At 39.5% G+C, this 16,337-nt stretch overlaps 1 protein-coding gene across 1 annotated transcript; it reads left to right on the top strand.

Moving 5' to 3' along the window:
• Window positions 1-17: 17 nt before the first annotated feature.
• me2 (malic enzyme 2, NAD(+)-dependent, mitochondrial) lies at window positions 18-16,056 on the top strand. Its single transcript, XM_047591075.1, has 15 exons — window positions 18-187; window positions 3,515-3,671; window positions 6,649-6,782; window positions 6,902-7,051; window positions 7,209-7,284; window positions 7,589-7,750; window positions 7,840-8,053; window positions 8,483-8,580; window positions 9,888-10,001; window positions 10,136-10,247; window positions 10,376-10,518; window positions 10,605-10,707; window positions 11,766-11,836; window positions 13,283-13,381; window positions 13,630-16,056. The coding sequence occupies exons 2-15, from the start codon at window positions 3,558-3,560 to the stop codon at window positions 13,795-13,797; spliced, it is 1,758 nt and encodes a 585-aa protein (XP_047447031.1). The 5' UTR covers window positions 18-187; window positions 3,515-3,557; the 3' UTR covers window positions 13,798-16,056.
• The last annotated feature ends 281 nt before the right edge of the window (window positions 16,057-16,337 follow it).

The raw sequence follows: 16,337 nt of genomic DNA, 5'->3' as shown, positions 1-16,337 counted from the left end.
CTTCTACTCTGCGGCGTCCCCGTCTCTCCTCAACACCGACATCATCCGTGGCTGCTGTCAAGGGACGCACTAAGCGGTCAGTCGCACAAACTACGGCACTGACAAAGCCAACATCTTGAAAAACATGCTTAACAAACAGTGACCGGCCCAACTGAAGTAACGACGGTGTTGTAATATCCCAAAGCAGGTGAGTGGCGTCTTATTTGAATAATAGAAAGTATTTGTCGTTTAAGAACTTCCCGGTGAGGAGTTAGCGAGCTGCGCAGTGTAAATGAATGAAAGCGAGTAGCAGAGAGGACGTCAGGCTTTAAGTGTTTTTGTGTTGGTGTCTGTTAAGCATTTGCAAAGACAGAGACGCCGGTGTTACAACAACGATATCCCACTTTAGTTTGAAGCGAGCCAAACGTTAGCTTGTAGCAGCCGTTAGCTGCTTTTTTTTTGTTTGAGAATGAGGCTGCTAAGCTAACTAGTTAGCTTGCTAGTGCATCAAAATCAGTTTTCTTTCCGTGTCCGTCTTATTTTCATATGTTTAGGCATAGTCGTTAGAGGCTCACGGGAAGCTGTAATACTCATGCCTTCCACATTAATTTCCTGTCATGAGATGTCTGTAGAAATACTGAAGGGTTGCTAGACACCTATTCCGTTTTATCAGTAACACATCGCAATAAAACCAAATGAATAAAAGGCAATCAGGACATAAAATGAGTCGCCAAAGGTTGTGCTTTCCCTGCTGTAATTATGTTATTGCCACTTGTACAAAATGTGTTAGTATTGGGTAATAAGTAACTCCAGAATAAAGTGCCTTAAGTGCCTTGCTATGTAAGAAACAAGATGGATAAGCACTTTGTCAGAGGAGAACAATAACACCTGTCAGTGATGCCACACCCAGCTGTGCAATGACTATGGTCCAATGAACTATATCCATTTAAAGTAAAACAGGTGTACTAATACAATGTAATGTGGTTATATAAATATATATATATATATACGTACGTGTTAGAAAGAAAGATGAATCTCGAAGCCTTTAAAATGCATAAAAAAAAGTAAGTACTGTATGTGGGTGGCATTTATTGCACGCAAAGTGTCACTGAGTACATACTAGAGCACTGTGCTTCTATTCTGAGTCACACTTTATTACATTATGCCTACAGCCATAGTTTATACAAAAAATTTGCTTGGTCAGGTTGTAGCATGTGCTCTGTTTGCCCCACCTTTATTTAAAACGAGATAAAAATGCATGTGTATGAGATATAGTAAGAGACGAGGCTTTAAGGTACAGAAAGTTGTACATGTGTGATGAGTGGGTATTAAACCTGCCTCTGCAGCTCTTGTAAAAAACTGATATTTATCAAGTTACAGCCTCAGAGGGATAAACATACACTCATTTACCACTTTCGTGCACTAAATATTCCTGAAGTTTATAATATTTAACATGTTTAAAATAAGAGAGAGCTGTGTTTTTATGGTGGAGCCAGTGGTTTATAGTATTAATGAATTGTATTGAGTTGTACTGACCCATGTTCCTAATATTTTATTCTCCCATTGGGAGACTAAACTAAACAGGAGAAACCCTTGTGTTTTAATTAAATCAAGTTTAATAGCACCACAAACAACATCCTCCAAAATTATAATACATCCAAAAAGCATGATTCCAAAAGCACATGTATAAGTGAGTTGTTTTTCCTCCTTTGATTTGCATGCAAACATTTCCACTTACAAGCAGTCCAGACCAGTTTCTGTCTGTGGAGTTGTGCGCTCACAGTAGGGGTTCTGACAATGATACAAAGCTGGCACGTGCGTACGAATTACCTTGTTTCTTGGCAGACACAGAAGAGGTACCGAACAAACTCGGCATGCTGTATTTCCTAGAGCTGGCACACTAAAAAAGTCTGGGAGGAGACGAATAATTACATTGCCTGATGAAAACCTAATTAGATTTGATTAGATTAGATTAGATAGATACTTCATTCATCCCAAGCACAGATACCATCCTTAAAAGCAGTGTCAAGCACTACCTGATGTAGTGGTATGTTTTTAATATTTATGTGTCCATCTTATCTCCCCTTTCCCTGCGGTTTTGTGCGGGTGTTTGAATAGATTCACAGATAGAGATTAAGAGTGGGATGAGGAATGAATACGGTTAGGAAAATGTCACAACCCTGACTTTGTTCTCTTGCCAACTGAGCTCAGGTGGGTTTTGTTCCAGAAAAATCATTCAAAGTTAGAGCTCAAGCCCTTTTTCTGGGTTATCAGCCAATAAATGATGTTACAGATTAGACATTTTAAGCCCAAATATCCTAAAGGATGAATGCAGTTGAGTGTAGTTTCCTTGTGCATCTTGAATTTGAAAGCAATGTGATGTTTTACGGACTTGCAAGACTTGGACACTAAATTATAAGGAACTAAAATAGAAACTTCATTGCCCAACCCAGCTTGCTGACTTGTTCAGTTGCATTTCCTCTGGGTCAACAGAAAACGGACATTTTGCTAGAAACTAAAATAAATAAAACAATGAAAAAAACATAGTTTAATTGAGCTAAATGTTTTTGTTTATAATGGGTGGATTGAGGAATGATTTTAATGGAAATATGCTCTGTCTCTTTTCTCAGCGTGCTTCCATTTTCCTCAAATACAAGGGTGTATGAGTAGTAGTCTGCCCTCACTGAGACTAATGTTTAAAGTACAAGATAGCACCATATCGTTGTTGAACATGTTTATGCAGCCCACTGCAGTGACAAGTTTGGTGAGAAAGCAGCATTAACTTTCTGGTTTCATTGTCAAAGTTGCTTTTGTTTTTTTGTCTAGTGTTTCTCGAGTATCTCTAGTAGCTTTAACTGTCCTCTCTCTGGGAATCACAGGTCACATGCATGACATAGCTCTTACAATGATGTTACTATTCCAGGCCACCAACAGCAGCTAAAAGTACGATAGAGGCCCTGCACAGTAGTGGTTGTTTGTGTGCCATCTCTTTAGGAACATCGCCATCAGACAGTGTGTAGATAGCATTGAGCAAATTTTATCTCATTTACTCCCAAATTGCAAGCCTATAGATGATTTATTCCTTCAAGTTTGCTATGCAGATGCCAAAAGTATTTCTATGGTTACCAGTTGAAGTCTGTGAGGCATGTCATCTGCTGCTTGTCTGTCATCTGTTCTCTGTTGGCTGATGCCAACCATTTATCTGGTTCTGTGTCTTTGTGTCGAGCTCACTGCGAAAAGGGATTATGACAATCTTTCAGAGCAAAGATCACACACTCAATCACTACAGACCACATCCAGATTAATGACGGCCACGGCTGCCAACAGTTGTAATCCTTGAGGATTGCTTACGAACACCGAGAACGTTTGTTGATTTAGTGAATAGTCTTGTGATAATCTGAAGGATTAAATGCATAAAACATACATAAACAAAAATGTTCTAAGAGACTGATTCATTATATTCAACATCCCAGTCTAGGTACTTTCTACAACCTTCAGGATATTTGATCATCTCTGTTTTTCTTCTCTTCCTCAGAGAGTTTTCACCAGTAGACGTACCAGACCAGTGACTGTCTGCCATGTTGTCCAGGCTGAGAACGACTTGGTCTCTGAGGCCATGTGTGTCTGCTTACAGATGGGCACATACCAAAGAAAAGGGCAAGCCCCTCATGCTCAACCCTCGCACCAACAAAGTAGGTGGCTTACTGACACTGTATTCATGTATCTTATGGCATTACCATTGATAATGAAGTGACTTGAAGCTTCTGGCATGACTGCATTTGATTGAAAACAAACCTTGTGTTATGCCAGTGGTCTCTTCTGAGTTTAAATTACAAGTGTGGCCTGACCAAAACCCCTGAATCTGAATCAGATTATGTGAATTAATCTAGGACATATATTTAATTATACCTATTCCAGATGTATGACAAAGTTAGATGGATTGTATTTGACCGTGTTGCATCATGAAGTGTTTTGCCTGCCGGGCAATCCCGTTTGTAAATTTCAAAACCCACCTGAGCCGGGGCTTCTTGAGAAGTGTATGACACATGAAGCTTCAGCTGCTTGAAGTGACACGATAGCCCTCTGTCACGGTCTAGGTTTATATTTAGTGCAGCTCGAACAAGTTGCACTAAATTTAGACCTTCCACTCTACATGTAAGCTGGTCTCTGTTGTAGACTGTATGTGGAGACGAATGCAGAGAGCTGGGATGTCATCCATTAGTTTTGAAGCTGGTTTTAAACCCAAATCTGCATTTTGTGAGCTGGAAAATTCAAATTCAAATTCTACCAAAACAACCAAATAACATGCACTCCTTGGGGGATCCTAGTCTGACCTTTCTGTTAAATCATGGACCAAATGAGTGTGTGATCAAGCAAACAGAATATTGCAAAGGACAGAAATTTTGAGTTCAAGGGAAATCCTGAAGTGACACAGGGCCAATACACTGAACAACTTTTATGTATTGAACAGAAACACAGCAAAAAAGTTGCTCAAATGGAGATTATTCTTAACTTGACAATCATTTCTTTATTACACTCAATTTATACACTTGCAAAAGTTACATATGATTCCATTGAATAACTGTGTGGTTTAAGTCAGGAAGCCAGACTGTTGCATTATGGGCCATGATGGTTTCAACTGATATAGAGGCAAACATAGCTCTGGTTACAATTAAATAAAACTGAATTTTTCAATTAGCGCCCCCATAGCGTCACATCAATTTTACTGTTTCACCTGCATGGATGGAAATGAACTTAAGGCACCAAGGCAAAAGTTTGGCTGTACTTCACCTCCAAAGTTGCAGACTCAGTAACCTACTACAAGTGCTCGAAGGCGATTTTGTACAAGGGAGGCAACACCTCGAATTAGATTCAAAACCTGATAACGCCGAGAAATGCACTGTCTTTGATAGCCTGCGAGGCCCCACACCACTGTTTTTATTATGATAATTACGACAGTTTATTGTGAATTTAATTTTCTATTGTTTAATGTATTTAATGTTTTTAATGTCTTAGGTATATTTATATTATTTAAATTAACATTCTGCTCAACTTGCATATCACAAAATGCCTTGAAAATAAAAAGGAACCAGGAAAGTACTCATTTGGCGCTGGTAATGGATAAAACCTTGACAATAATTCCATTGCAAGTCATTAATACATGTGCGCTCATCAATCCGGCTCATTCTGTAGTAATGTCACCCAATCACTAGTGTCTTTTTAGTCAGGCCAGATAATTTTTTTTGTACTTCCTGTTTCACTTTCAACAATTACGACTGGAACTTTCACTCAAATTTCGGGTCTACGTAGAGTCTGGGGCTGTTGGCGTTGCTCCGGTGTCAGATTCATTGAGAATTGATGCAGAACCAGAACTCTTCTGCCCAACACAATATAAAGCCCGTCTAAAGGATCTGATTGGTGGATCTTTGCTTGAATCAGTTCCTAATGGAGCGACTCGAGGCCAAGAGTTCTGGCTGGCTTAGAGGCTACTGTGGTTTTGCTACATGTCATGTCATTAAAAGTCACTGGATTCATCCAAACATTTGTAAAGCTGCACTAAGCGAGCGACATGTTGGTTAGTCACATGTTTATTTACCAGACCAGATGTGACTTGCATTAGTATGCTGCATCATCATGATTGACTCCTATCTCATACCTCCACAGCAAAGGCAGTAGTGTTAGGAAATGTGCTACAGTCTAAGTGGACCTAGTGATTACTTAATAAGGACTTCAGTATCAAATTAGTGACTGCGCATTGTGAAATTTACCAACTGGATTGCGACTACCATAGCTGTGACTGGTAATTGTAAGTCACAGGATAAGGAAAGTAAGTGGTTACTCATATAATTAAATGCAACTCTCTGCTGCGTAACAGCTCTGCACTTGTGTTGCTCTGTGCTGAAACATATAAACATTATCTATCTGAAATACATTTAATTAAAGTGAAATGTGAGTAATCTCAGACAAATTATAGTATGTAAGGATAAATATATTGAATAACACAAATGAACTTTTGTGTAAATGCATTAATGCACAATTTTATAAATTAGTGATTAGTGATGAATTAGTGATTAATTTTTAATCACTCAAAGCCTTCAAGACAGAACTTTGAATGTAGTTTAATCTCTCACTTCCATATAAATAGACAGAATCCCTATATCACACTTGGATTTTGCTGAGAAGAACTCAGTGGTAGAGCTGGTTGAAGTAAAATGCTCCACCCGCATGACTCAGCATTTTTTCCAGGGGGAGCCCCAGCATCCATTACTCACAGAATGATGTGCCCCTTCCCCAGCCCCAGTTGCCACAGCTTTTATGTGTTAGGGCCATGTTTCATTCAGAGAGGGGCCTGTAACTCTACAGTGTACACACATGCTCACACATACTGCAGGAACATGACAACAGCTCACTTCCCCCGTCCTCACTCCTACACTTGGGGCGTCTCTGCCTACACTGTTCTTCATTGGCTTCTCAGACTCCCCCACGCTTTTCCCCCTTTCTGTGCTGCAAAATTGCTTTCATGTGTCTTTCACTTAGCTATCATTTTCTCCTGTAGATTAAAGTCAATAGATCAACCTCCATCAAAGGGTTTTAAGTGAGGCAGTGCGCCCTCTACTGACAAAACTCCATCTTCTCATAGCCCCTGTTTTTTTGTGTGTTTGTCTTCAGGGAATGGCCTTCACCCTACAGGAGCGACAGATGTTGGGGATACATGGTCTGCTGCCTCCCAAAGTGGAGACTCAGGATATTCAGGCCATGCGCTTTCAGAATAATCTCAAGAAGATGACTGACCCACTGCAGAAGTAATAGCATATTTACTCAAAGCCCTGGAAACTGTAGCTGCAGAACTACCAAATGTTTTTCATTAATAATAATATGAAAAATAATAATAATACTTACATGTATCTTTTTTTTCACACAGATATATCTACCTGATGGGGATCCAGGAAAGAAATGAGAGACTTTTCTATAGGGTGTTGATGGAGGATATAGAAGAACTGATGCCAATTGTCTACACTCCCACTGTCGGCCTGGCCTGCACGCATTATGGACATATCTTTAGAAGACCAAAGTAAGTATTCACAAAATCTTTGCAGTTTGAGCTTATATTGTAGGGTCTACATTGGCTGGGAGACATATTGAGTTGAACACATGTAGTTAAAGATGTTATTGTAGCGAAGATGCATTTTACCATTATAGCTAAAGTATCATCTTGTTTCTCTCACCAGAGGCTTATTCATCTCCATTCTGGACAAAGGACATATCCGTTCCATCCTGGACAACTGGCCGGAGACTAATGTTGCTGTGGGTAGCTAAAACAAATTCACCACAATTGTAGGTTTTCAGTCCTGTTGGCTGTCACTAGTATATACAGATTAGATATGGACACCCCACTATGCAAACACCCTTTTCAGCAGCTTTCAGGTTTGATGTATGGTTACCAAGTAACATTGGCAGGCATGACTTGATAAAGGGTCGGTTGACCCATTAGCGTCCATATTTACTGTATTCACTTGACCCAAGTGGTGTTTAGTTTATCTCACAGACGTGAGCTTGTAAAATTGTATCCTAATATCCTTGTTTTCCCTCCTTCTCTCTCTTCTCATAGGCAGTGGTAGTAACTGACGGAGAGCGTATTTTAGGATTAGGGGACCTGGGTGTTTATGGAATGGGCATACCTGTTGGAAAACTTTGTCTGTACACTGCCTGTGCCGGCATTAGACCTGAGAGATGTCTGCCTGTGGTAATAGATGTTGGTACAGACAATGAGGTAGGAACACTACGTTTTCATCTTGCTGTACGTGTGTGATGAAGGAAAATACAGAAACAAATGTTGATCCGTTTTCGTCCTCCTGTCAGACTCTCCTCAAGGATCCGCTGTACATGGGCCTGTACCAGAAACGAGACCGCTCCCAAGCCTACGATGATCTGATTGATGAGTTCATGGAAGCTGTGGTGGACAAATACGGGCAGGACACACTGATCCAGTTTGAGGACTTCGGGAACCACAACGCGTTCCGCTTCCTCAGAAAGTACAGGGAGAAGTACTGCACCTTCAACGACGATATCCAAGGTTCGCATGTAGCCCCTAACGCACCACCTCACACTGTGTGTGTTTTACAGAGATTTGTATCTGGTTATTCTGTCTTTGTAACAACCTTTTTATGTGAAGGTACTATTATTTCATTTAGAGTCTTACTTTGTTTATGTGTCTTTCCACCTGACTCAAAGTCCTACTGTGTGAAGCTCATTGTATTCACTTAAAGTTTTGTAGCAGTTGGTTTTGCTTTAAGAATCATTCTGGAGGTTTTTCAAGTTTCCACCCATCCAGTCGTAATGTGTCCAAACATGCTCTGTTGAGTAAAACCATCTCTGCAATGCTGGTCATTGATCACATCATCCTTCATCAGTTGCATGGAAATGGGGGGAGCTCTTACTACTGTAAGACAAATGATGTGAAAATGAATTCATTCTTAACTGTTCTGTTCTTCTCTGCGTCCAGGCACTGCATCCGTAGCCCTCGCTGGTCTGTTAGCAGCTCAGAGAGCCATCGGCAAACCCATTACCGAACATCGTGTGCTTTTTCTGGGAGCAGGAGAGGTAGTCTAATATTTACTTATTAATCTGTATATCTAAGTTGTGTCTTTTGTTTGTAAACATAACAATGTACACTCACTTGCCACTTTATTAGGTACACCTGTTCAATTGCTTGTTAACACAAATAGCTAATCAGCCAATCGATATGGCTGCAGTTCAATGCATTTAGGCATGCAGAGGTTATCAAGACAACTTGCTGAAGTTCAATGGCTGGAGTATTTCAGAAACTGCTGATATACTGGGATTTTCACAGGGTTTACAGGGAATGGACAGCAAAAGAGAAAATATCCAGTGAGCGGCAGTTGTGTGGACGTAAATGCCTTGTTGATGTGAGAGGTCAGAGGAGAATATGCAGACTGGTTGGAGATGATGGAAAGGCAACAGTAACTCAAATAACCACTTGTTACAACCAAGGAATCCAGAATACCATTTCTGAACGCACAACACGTCAAACCTTGAAGAAGATGAGCTACAGCAGCATAAGACCACACCAGGTGCCACTCCTGTCAGCTAAGAACAGGAAACTGAGACTACAGTTCACACAGGATCACCAACACTGGACAATAGAAGATTGGAAAAACATTGCCTGGTCTGACAAGTCTTGATTTCAGCTGTGACATTTATTGTGGCTGGGTCAGAATTTGGCGTAAACTACATGAAAGCATGGATCCATCCTGCCTTGACTCAACGGTTCAGGCTGGGGGTGGTGGTGTAATGGTGTGGGGGATATTTTCTTGGCACACTTTGGGCCTTTTAGTTCAAACTGAGAATGGTTTAAATGCCACAGCCTACCTGAGTATTGTTGCTGACCATGACCATCCCTTTATGACCACAGTGTACTATCTTCTGACGGCTACTTCCAGCAGGATCATGCACCATGTCACAAAGCTCATGTCATCTCAAACTGTTTTGCATGAGAACATGTAAGAGGCTTCAATGTACTTCGGTGGCCTCCACAGGCACCGGAGCTCAATCAAATAGAGCACTTTCGGAATGTGGTAGAACGGAAGATTCATATCATAGATGTGTAGCCAACAAATCTGCAGCAACTGCGTGATGCTATAATGTCAATATGGACCAAAATCTCTGAGGATTGTTTCTAACACCTCGTTGAAAGTATGCCACAAAGAATTAAGTAATTCTTAAGGTAAAACAGGGTCCAACTTTTACTGGCAAGGTGTACCTAATTAAGTGGCTGGTGAGTGTATATGTATAAAATAATACATGAGCCTCCCTTTGTAAGACCTACTGAAAAATATGGTCACAGATAAAGTGGTTTAAGATACACCGTCTAAATACTTTCTTCATAGGCTGCCCTTGGTATTGCCAATCTGATTGTTATGGCCATGGAGGAGAGTGGGATGACCCAAGAAGAGGCCAGAAACAAAGTCTGGATGTACGATAAATACGGCTTACTCGTAAAGGTTAGTTTTATGTCGGCCACAAATTAATGACATATATGAAACAGTACATGTCTGTGTGGCTTCCTGTCTGGCTCACTGTCTGTACAGTTTAAATGGTAAATTGATTTATAATTAATGTTAATATGTGTCTCCAGGGAAGAGAACAGGAAATGGACACTAACCAGCAGGCATTCATCCATGACAGTCCAGGGAATGTACAGAGCTTCCTAGATGCTGTAAACACCATCAAACCCACAGCCATCATCGGTGATGAACTTCTCTATTTTATATTAACTGTAACTGTATTTAATGAATCAGTCAGTCACAAAAAACTGTAACAATTTCAAGGTATAGTTTGATTTTGTCTGAAGTTATGATCTGTTTTCTTCCCCCAGGTGTGTCAGGAGCTGGACGTCTGTTTAACCATGATGTGATCAAAGCCATGGGAACCCTGAACGAACGACCAATCATCTTTGCCCTGAGTAACCCCACCACTAAAGCAGAGTGCACAGCTGAGGACGCCTACAAACTAACAGAAGTACTCTGATTTAAACCACCCTTCTTGCCATCGTCCTTTCTCATTCACTCTTCGGCTCTCATGACCCTTGTGTCTGTGTCTCACAGGGTAGATGTCTTTTTGCCAGTGGCAGCCCGTTTGGTCCAGTGACTCTGAGCGACGGCCGCGTTATTACACCGGGACAAGGGAACAACGCTTACATCTTTCCAGGTGAAATACATGGCTATATACTGTTCATTCATTATTAAGCAGAATATAGCACGAATTATGCACCGATTCCTTGACATAAACAATTACTGATGACAGAGTCAAGTGATAAAATGTATTTAAAGTCTAGCGTTTACAGCACAGACTGTAATCGGCAATTTATCTCTGATGTCACACTCAGAGTGGGAAACATTGAACACCATCAGTTAAAATGTGCAAGGGTGGCAGAGAATGGTTCTAAAAATTTGACTTGTTTCCTTCGACTAAATTGACAAATGGTGTTCAATTTGCCAGGATTCCAAGAGAGACTTAAAAAAAAAAAAGGATACCACAGCTGAATTGAGGATAGATCCAATGTTAGTTTAAATAATGTCACGTCGATGTTAATGCTACTTAAGTTGATTACAAATAAATTCACAGGCTTGTGCAGCACTTTACAGAAATGTGTTCCAGGCAGCATATTGGGTCCAAGATGTGCATTTAAATTTCTGCATTAATTATTATTATTATTAGATTATTGAATTGGGATGGTGCACATTAATCAACATTGATGCATTAGTCATCAGTGTAAATGCTACCTTGGGACTACGCCTGGTAGGTACACAACACAGACGGAAAAAGACTTTAAAACAACAATCATACAATAGACAGTTACAGAGCCAGACACAGACAATGTCAAAACAAACCAAAAAAGTCACAGACAGTATTGAAACACAGTTCACAGCTTTTAGATTCTGTCACCATCCTCAAACAGCAATGTTGACTTGAAGTGGCTCAGTGTAAATGTCGTTACTATCCATCATCTTCATCGTCAGCTGTATTTTAAGTTTTTTAAGTTTGAAGTTTATTTAAGTATTTCTATTTTTCATACCTTGTTTTTGGACCGTAGCCATCTAATGGGTTTGCTCCATCAGCACTTCACTGTACTTGTACATTGACAATATCAATAAGATAAGATATCTAACTATCTAGCTGAGCAATCTGGAACCAGTACAACTATTTGTCAGATTCACTGCATTTACGCAACTTCTTTGGAAATGAATGCTGTATGTGTGTTTCAGGTGTGGCCCTGGCTGTGATCCTGAGTGGAGTGAGACACATCAGTGACACAGTATTCTTGGAGGCTGCCAAGGTCTGAAAACATCGCTTGAGCTTGTTACCTACTCCATGGGAAGTGGGAAATTTGGTGTTCATAGGGCTGGGGGCGGGCAAGAAAAAGGGTGGTTTTGGCCTGGTAATTTATTCATTATGAGAATAAAATAGTACCAAACTCCAGGGAAGTCTAAATAGGGCCCTCCAACTGCAGTGTACGTCACATGCGCTAAGCATTGTGGGAGATGCAGGATGATCTGTGAGTATTAGCATCGGGGAGCTCACAGAGTGGTCGTGAGCAGTTTTGCATTTTAACCACACCCACTCCAATTTCTGACCAATCACAGAATAGTTTCTAGACGCCCAATTGAGGAGTCAAATAGACGGAGAACAAACTTCTCCCTTCTTGCAGAGTATGTAACAGCCTAAGTGTTTCTCAGTCTATTCTTTACCTCATATACCTCCTCAAATTAACAATCCTTTGGACACCTTCACGGCAAAAATGTACACAAATCCTCATACATCAATATATTTTTCTATTTTTTTTCATAAATCTCTTAAACAACTTCAGACTTATTCAAAAACTACCAAATTTACAGTAGTTTTCTTTAAGTGCCAGTCTAATGATGTGAAATATTTCATTATTTTTTTATAAACCCCCTCCCACAAAAACTGAATTTTTTTTTTTTTTTAAATAAACAGTGGTGGGGTGGGACTTTGGTGGCAATTGGATATGTCAAATATTAGCAATAGACTTGATTTATATAGATATATATAGATAGACTTGAATAGACTGCATTAGTTTTTTTTTTTATAAAGTGCCACATTTTGCATCTTCTGGACACCTTTGAGGCAAAAATGTACACGGGCAAAAAACAGCCATAAAATTCTCATGCCACAATATTTTTTTCTGCTTTTTTTCATAAATCACTTAAACTTATTTTTTTTCCTCACTCCATCCTGCGTTTTCTTGCTGACTCTGTCTTGTGTTGATCTGAAACCTGCTTAACCCTCTGATGTCTCCTGTTCCCTCTCTTTCTAGACTCTGCCATAACCGCTAACAGATGAAGAGCTTTTAAAAAGGCTGACCCTGCTTTGCACTTTCTTTCCTATCTATCTTATTCCTTCTTGTGCTTGGCTGCATTTGAATCCTCAGCAATGATTAGAGCAATTACTGATCGCACAGTTATTTCTCGTTTAGTCACGGCAACACTGTCACTGCAGTATTAATATTTATAGTAGGAGTTTGGCAAATTCTGTCACTTGACCTCTTACATGTTCTCATGCAAAAGCACGTACTAAATTTATGGCTGCACATTCATTTGAATGGCTGTTCTATGAAATTGCACTGTCCCTTTCTTAAATAAACAGTAAAACCAAACAGCAGAAGCACAGAATACTGGAGGCAAATAATAGTTTTGATGTTTCTTTTCTCCAAGGTCTAGAAATGAGTCTTTAGCATTAACACGTTTTATATTCCTTCCAGACTCTTGCAGAGCAGCTGACGGATAAAGACCTTGAAGAAGGCAGACTCTATCCTCCCCTCTCCAACATCAGAGAGGTCTCTCTCCAGATGGCTGTCAAGGTACGTATCCTTTGCTGACAGCACCTAGTCTATATCCAAACAGTTCCTGCTTAAATGAAGCCACTTTGTTCTGTTTTCCAACTGACCCACCGCCTGACTAACAAGAGACGTGACATAATGCTGTAACCTGCAACTTCGCATAGTCAGATTTAGCTCTGGTAGCCTTGCTGTTTGTCTCTGTGACACGTGTGTGCTTTGCATTTGTTTGTCTGTATTGGGGCTAAACTTTCTCTTCCTCTTCACTACAGGTGGTTGAGTACGTCTATGCTAAAGGCATGGCGTTCCGCTACCCTGAGCCTCTGGACAAGAACGCCTTTGTGCGCGCTACTGTGTGGAACACCAGCTACGACTCTTTCCTGCCAGACACCTACGACTGGCCAGGTGTCACCTTCAGCCCAAAGACTAAGTCGGGCTAGATTAGATCTTACTGGTGCCCCGAGCGTTTTTTCCACTTTATGCTTAATCACAGATTTGTTTAAGATCATTGTTAGTTTAGTGCAAATGTGCATTTGCTTTAAACCAGGTCTTAATCGATCTGTGAAAAGTTTGAGTGGGAAAAATTATTATTTGAATAAGAATAGACAGTTTCACAGTATAGTTCTCTATCATCCACAAAAGTGGAGAGCCACCTAGTGGTGGCAAAGGCAAATGTAGAAATCTGGTTTCGCTCCTGAAATTCAGAGATATATTTTAATTATCTAGAGTCTGCTTTGAAAAAAGGAACATATTATGAAAATATGGAATGTCACACTTAATTACACTTCTATAAATTATATGACATTGTTCTTGAGCACATAAAAACACCAGCATTAATAATTATAAAGGCAAATTAGGTAGAGAAATTAGATTATGCTGCGTAGTAAACAAAAGGGACAAGTGTGTTACTGCTGAAGGTAAAATGTTCAGACAGAGATGACTGATGACTTGTTTTTGGTCCTAAATGACCTAGAAATATATTACCTTCATGAGAAAAGGCCACATAATACTATTTATCCTTTTCCACTCATTTTAAAGTGTTTTTAGTTTGTTTTTAGTATTTTTTGTGTACACTCCTGATGATCCATTTGATTAGAGCAAACACCACCATTTATTTTTAGTTCACTTACTTACTATTCTAATAAGGAGGACGATTTCTACATTACCGTTTCACATCAAGTGGATCTCAGTTGTCCATCAGTGCAAACTATTTTTTGACTAAGGCATCGAGCAGAGCAGCACAGATGAAAGACCTTGCCTTTTGGGTTTAAACTCGGAGAGAAAAGTAGAAAACAAAGAGGAGTAGCAGAGAAGAACTTTAGATCTCTTATGAAAATTATGAGATTTTATGAAGGGAAATTAGATGAAATTTATACATTAAAAAATAGTGAAGGTATCCTTTAACTAGACAACAGCTGAACGCACACTCCAGCCTTTTTTATTGTCAAATCACATCGTATTTATTTCTGTGAATTTGCTTTGTTTTATTTCACTTTCATTTGTTTTGTAAATTATCAACACTCCTTTAAGCACGCACCCCTTCAATCAACCTGCTATGCATAAGTGTTTTATACAAATCGAATATGAACTATACCCCAAATATTTAACAAAACAATGTGCAGTGTCAGATGATTGGATATTTTTGATTTATTTTGTCGACACTACATGCACTTTTATTTGGTAACAGATGGTCTGCTGAGTATTCACAAGGTAACAAACAACACAGTGAAGAAAGAGATTAAGTTCCCTTGTGCAACAATTCTGCTTTGCTTCTTTCACTGTGAGCTATTGAAACATGATGTTAGCATAAACATATCGTGACCAAATAGCCCTGCTTGCAGTAGCAGACCTCTCAAAGTTAGATGCATTGTATAGACTGGCGAATATATATTTGTCATAAAGAACCAGTCATCTATACTACACATTTTCCAGGTACAGCATATCTTTTTGTAATAGTCTACATCCATGTGGCAATTTGACACACATTGCTCTCATATCTTTAGTTTTCGCTCTGAAAGATTGCTGCAGGGCATTATAGCTTAAAAACTGCAGCCGTGAGACGTGTCACTGACCATGAATTGAGATTTTCACACACTTCTTTGCAGCTAAAATATTTTTGTTAGTTAACAAGTAAATGATTATAATCATCTCATTTGTGCACTCCTGTGCCAACGGCATTGGCAATATTGCATTTTACCTTCTGATCACCTGCACTGAAGTGCCTGCACAGTTTCCAGTGGGTTCCCAGTTCATCCGTGCTCCTTGGAGACCTCACAACATGCTCATGTATCTCTGTTGTATTTCCGTGTATTCAGCTTGTGAGCACTTACTCTACGTTATGGGCCAGAGTTTTCTACTGATGTCATCTACTTTTACAGTAGTTTTATTTAAAAAGAAACTATATTTAAATCTTAAATGCAGTCGCACGTGTCTAAATGTTGTTATTGTTGCTAAGTGTAATCATCCAGTGTTTTTACTGTATTTTGTCAGTTGGTTGTGATTCTTGGTGTTCCCATCAGGAAACCATTTTTCGTTGAAGTGTGTGTTCATATGACGCTGTGCCCTTTGAGTCTGTTGAAGTTTATTTTTGGTACTTGGTAATATCGCCTTAGCGTTTGTTACGCAGAGAGCAGTGTAACTTTGCTGCATTATTATACTTGATGTATTAAACCTCCAGAATAAAACCTATTTTATGCCGACTTTGTGGTTGTTTGCTGGTCTCTAATAATTATCAGCCCCACACACACACACAACTGATTTCACTGCTGATGAAAAGGGGCATTTATTTTGTTGTTACTCAACTATGTTTTAAGCAAATTGACAGTAAAATAAAATAAAAAAAACACTGATAACTATGTTTGCTGCATTATTTGTGTTTCTGTCTTGTATATTTATCACTTTATTTCTTTCTGCATAGTTTTCATTCTCATCAACTAAAAGAAACCTTGTTTCCTGTTGATAAATAGAAGTGACCTTCTTC

The sequence above is a fragment of the Mugil cephalus genome, chromosome 8, assembly GCF_022458985.1.
Source record: "Mugil cephalus isolate CIBA_MC_2020 chromosome 8, CIBA_Mcephalus_1.1, whole genome shotgun sequence".
Lineage (NCBI taxonomy): Eukaryota > Metazoa > Chordata > Actinopteri > Mugiliformes > Mugilidae > Mugil > Mugil cephalus.
The sequence above is the reverse complement of the archived record's forward strand: the minus strand, read 5'-3'. Positions and strand labels throughout refer to the sequence as shown.

Coding starts and splice junctions, on each gene's coding strand:
- me2 (XM_047591075.1), top strand. CDS start 3,558: ATGTTGTCCAGGCTGAGAACGACTTGGTCTCTGAGGCCATGTGTGTCT. Junction 7,751..7,839: donor ATGTTGGTACAGACAATGAG/GTAGGAACACTA, acceptor TCCTCCTGTCAG/ACTCTCCTCAAGGATCCGCT. Junction 11,837..13,282: donor TATTCTTGGAGGCTGCCAAG/GTCTGAAAACAT, acceptor TATTCCTTCCAG/ACTCTTGCAGAGCAGCTGAC.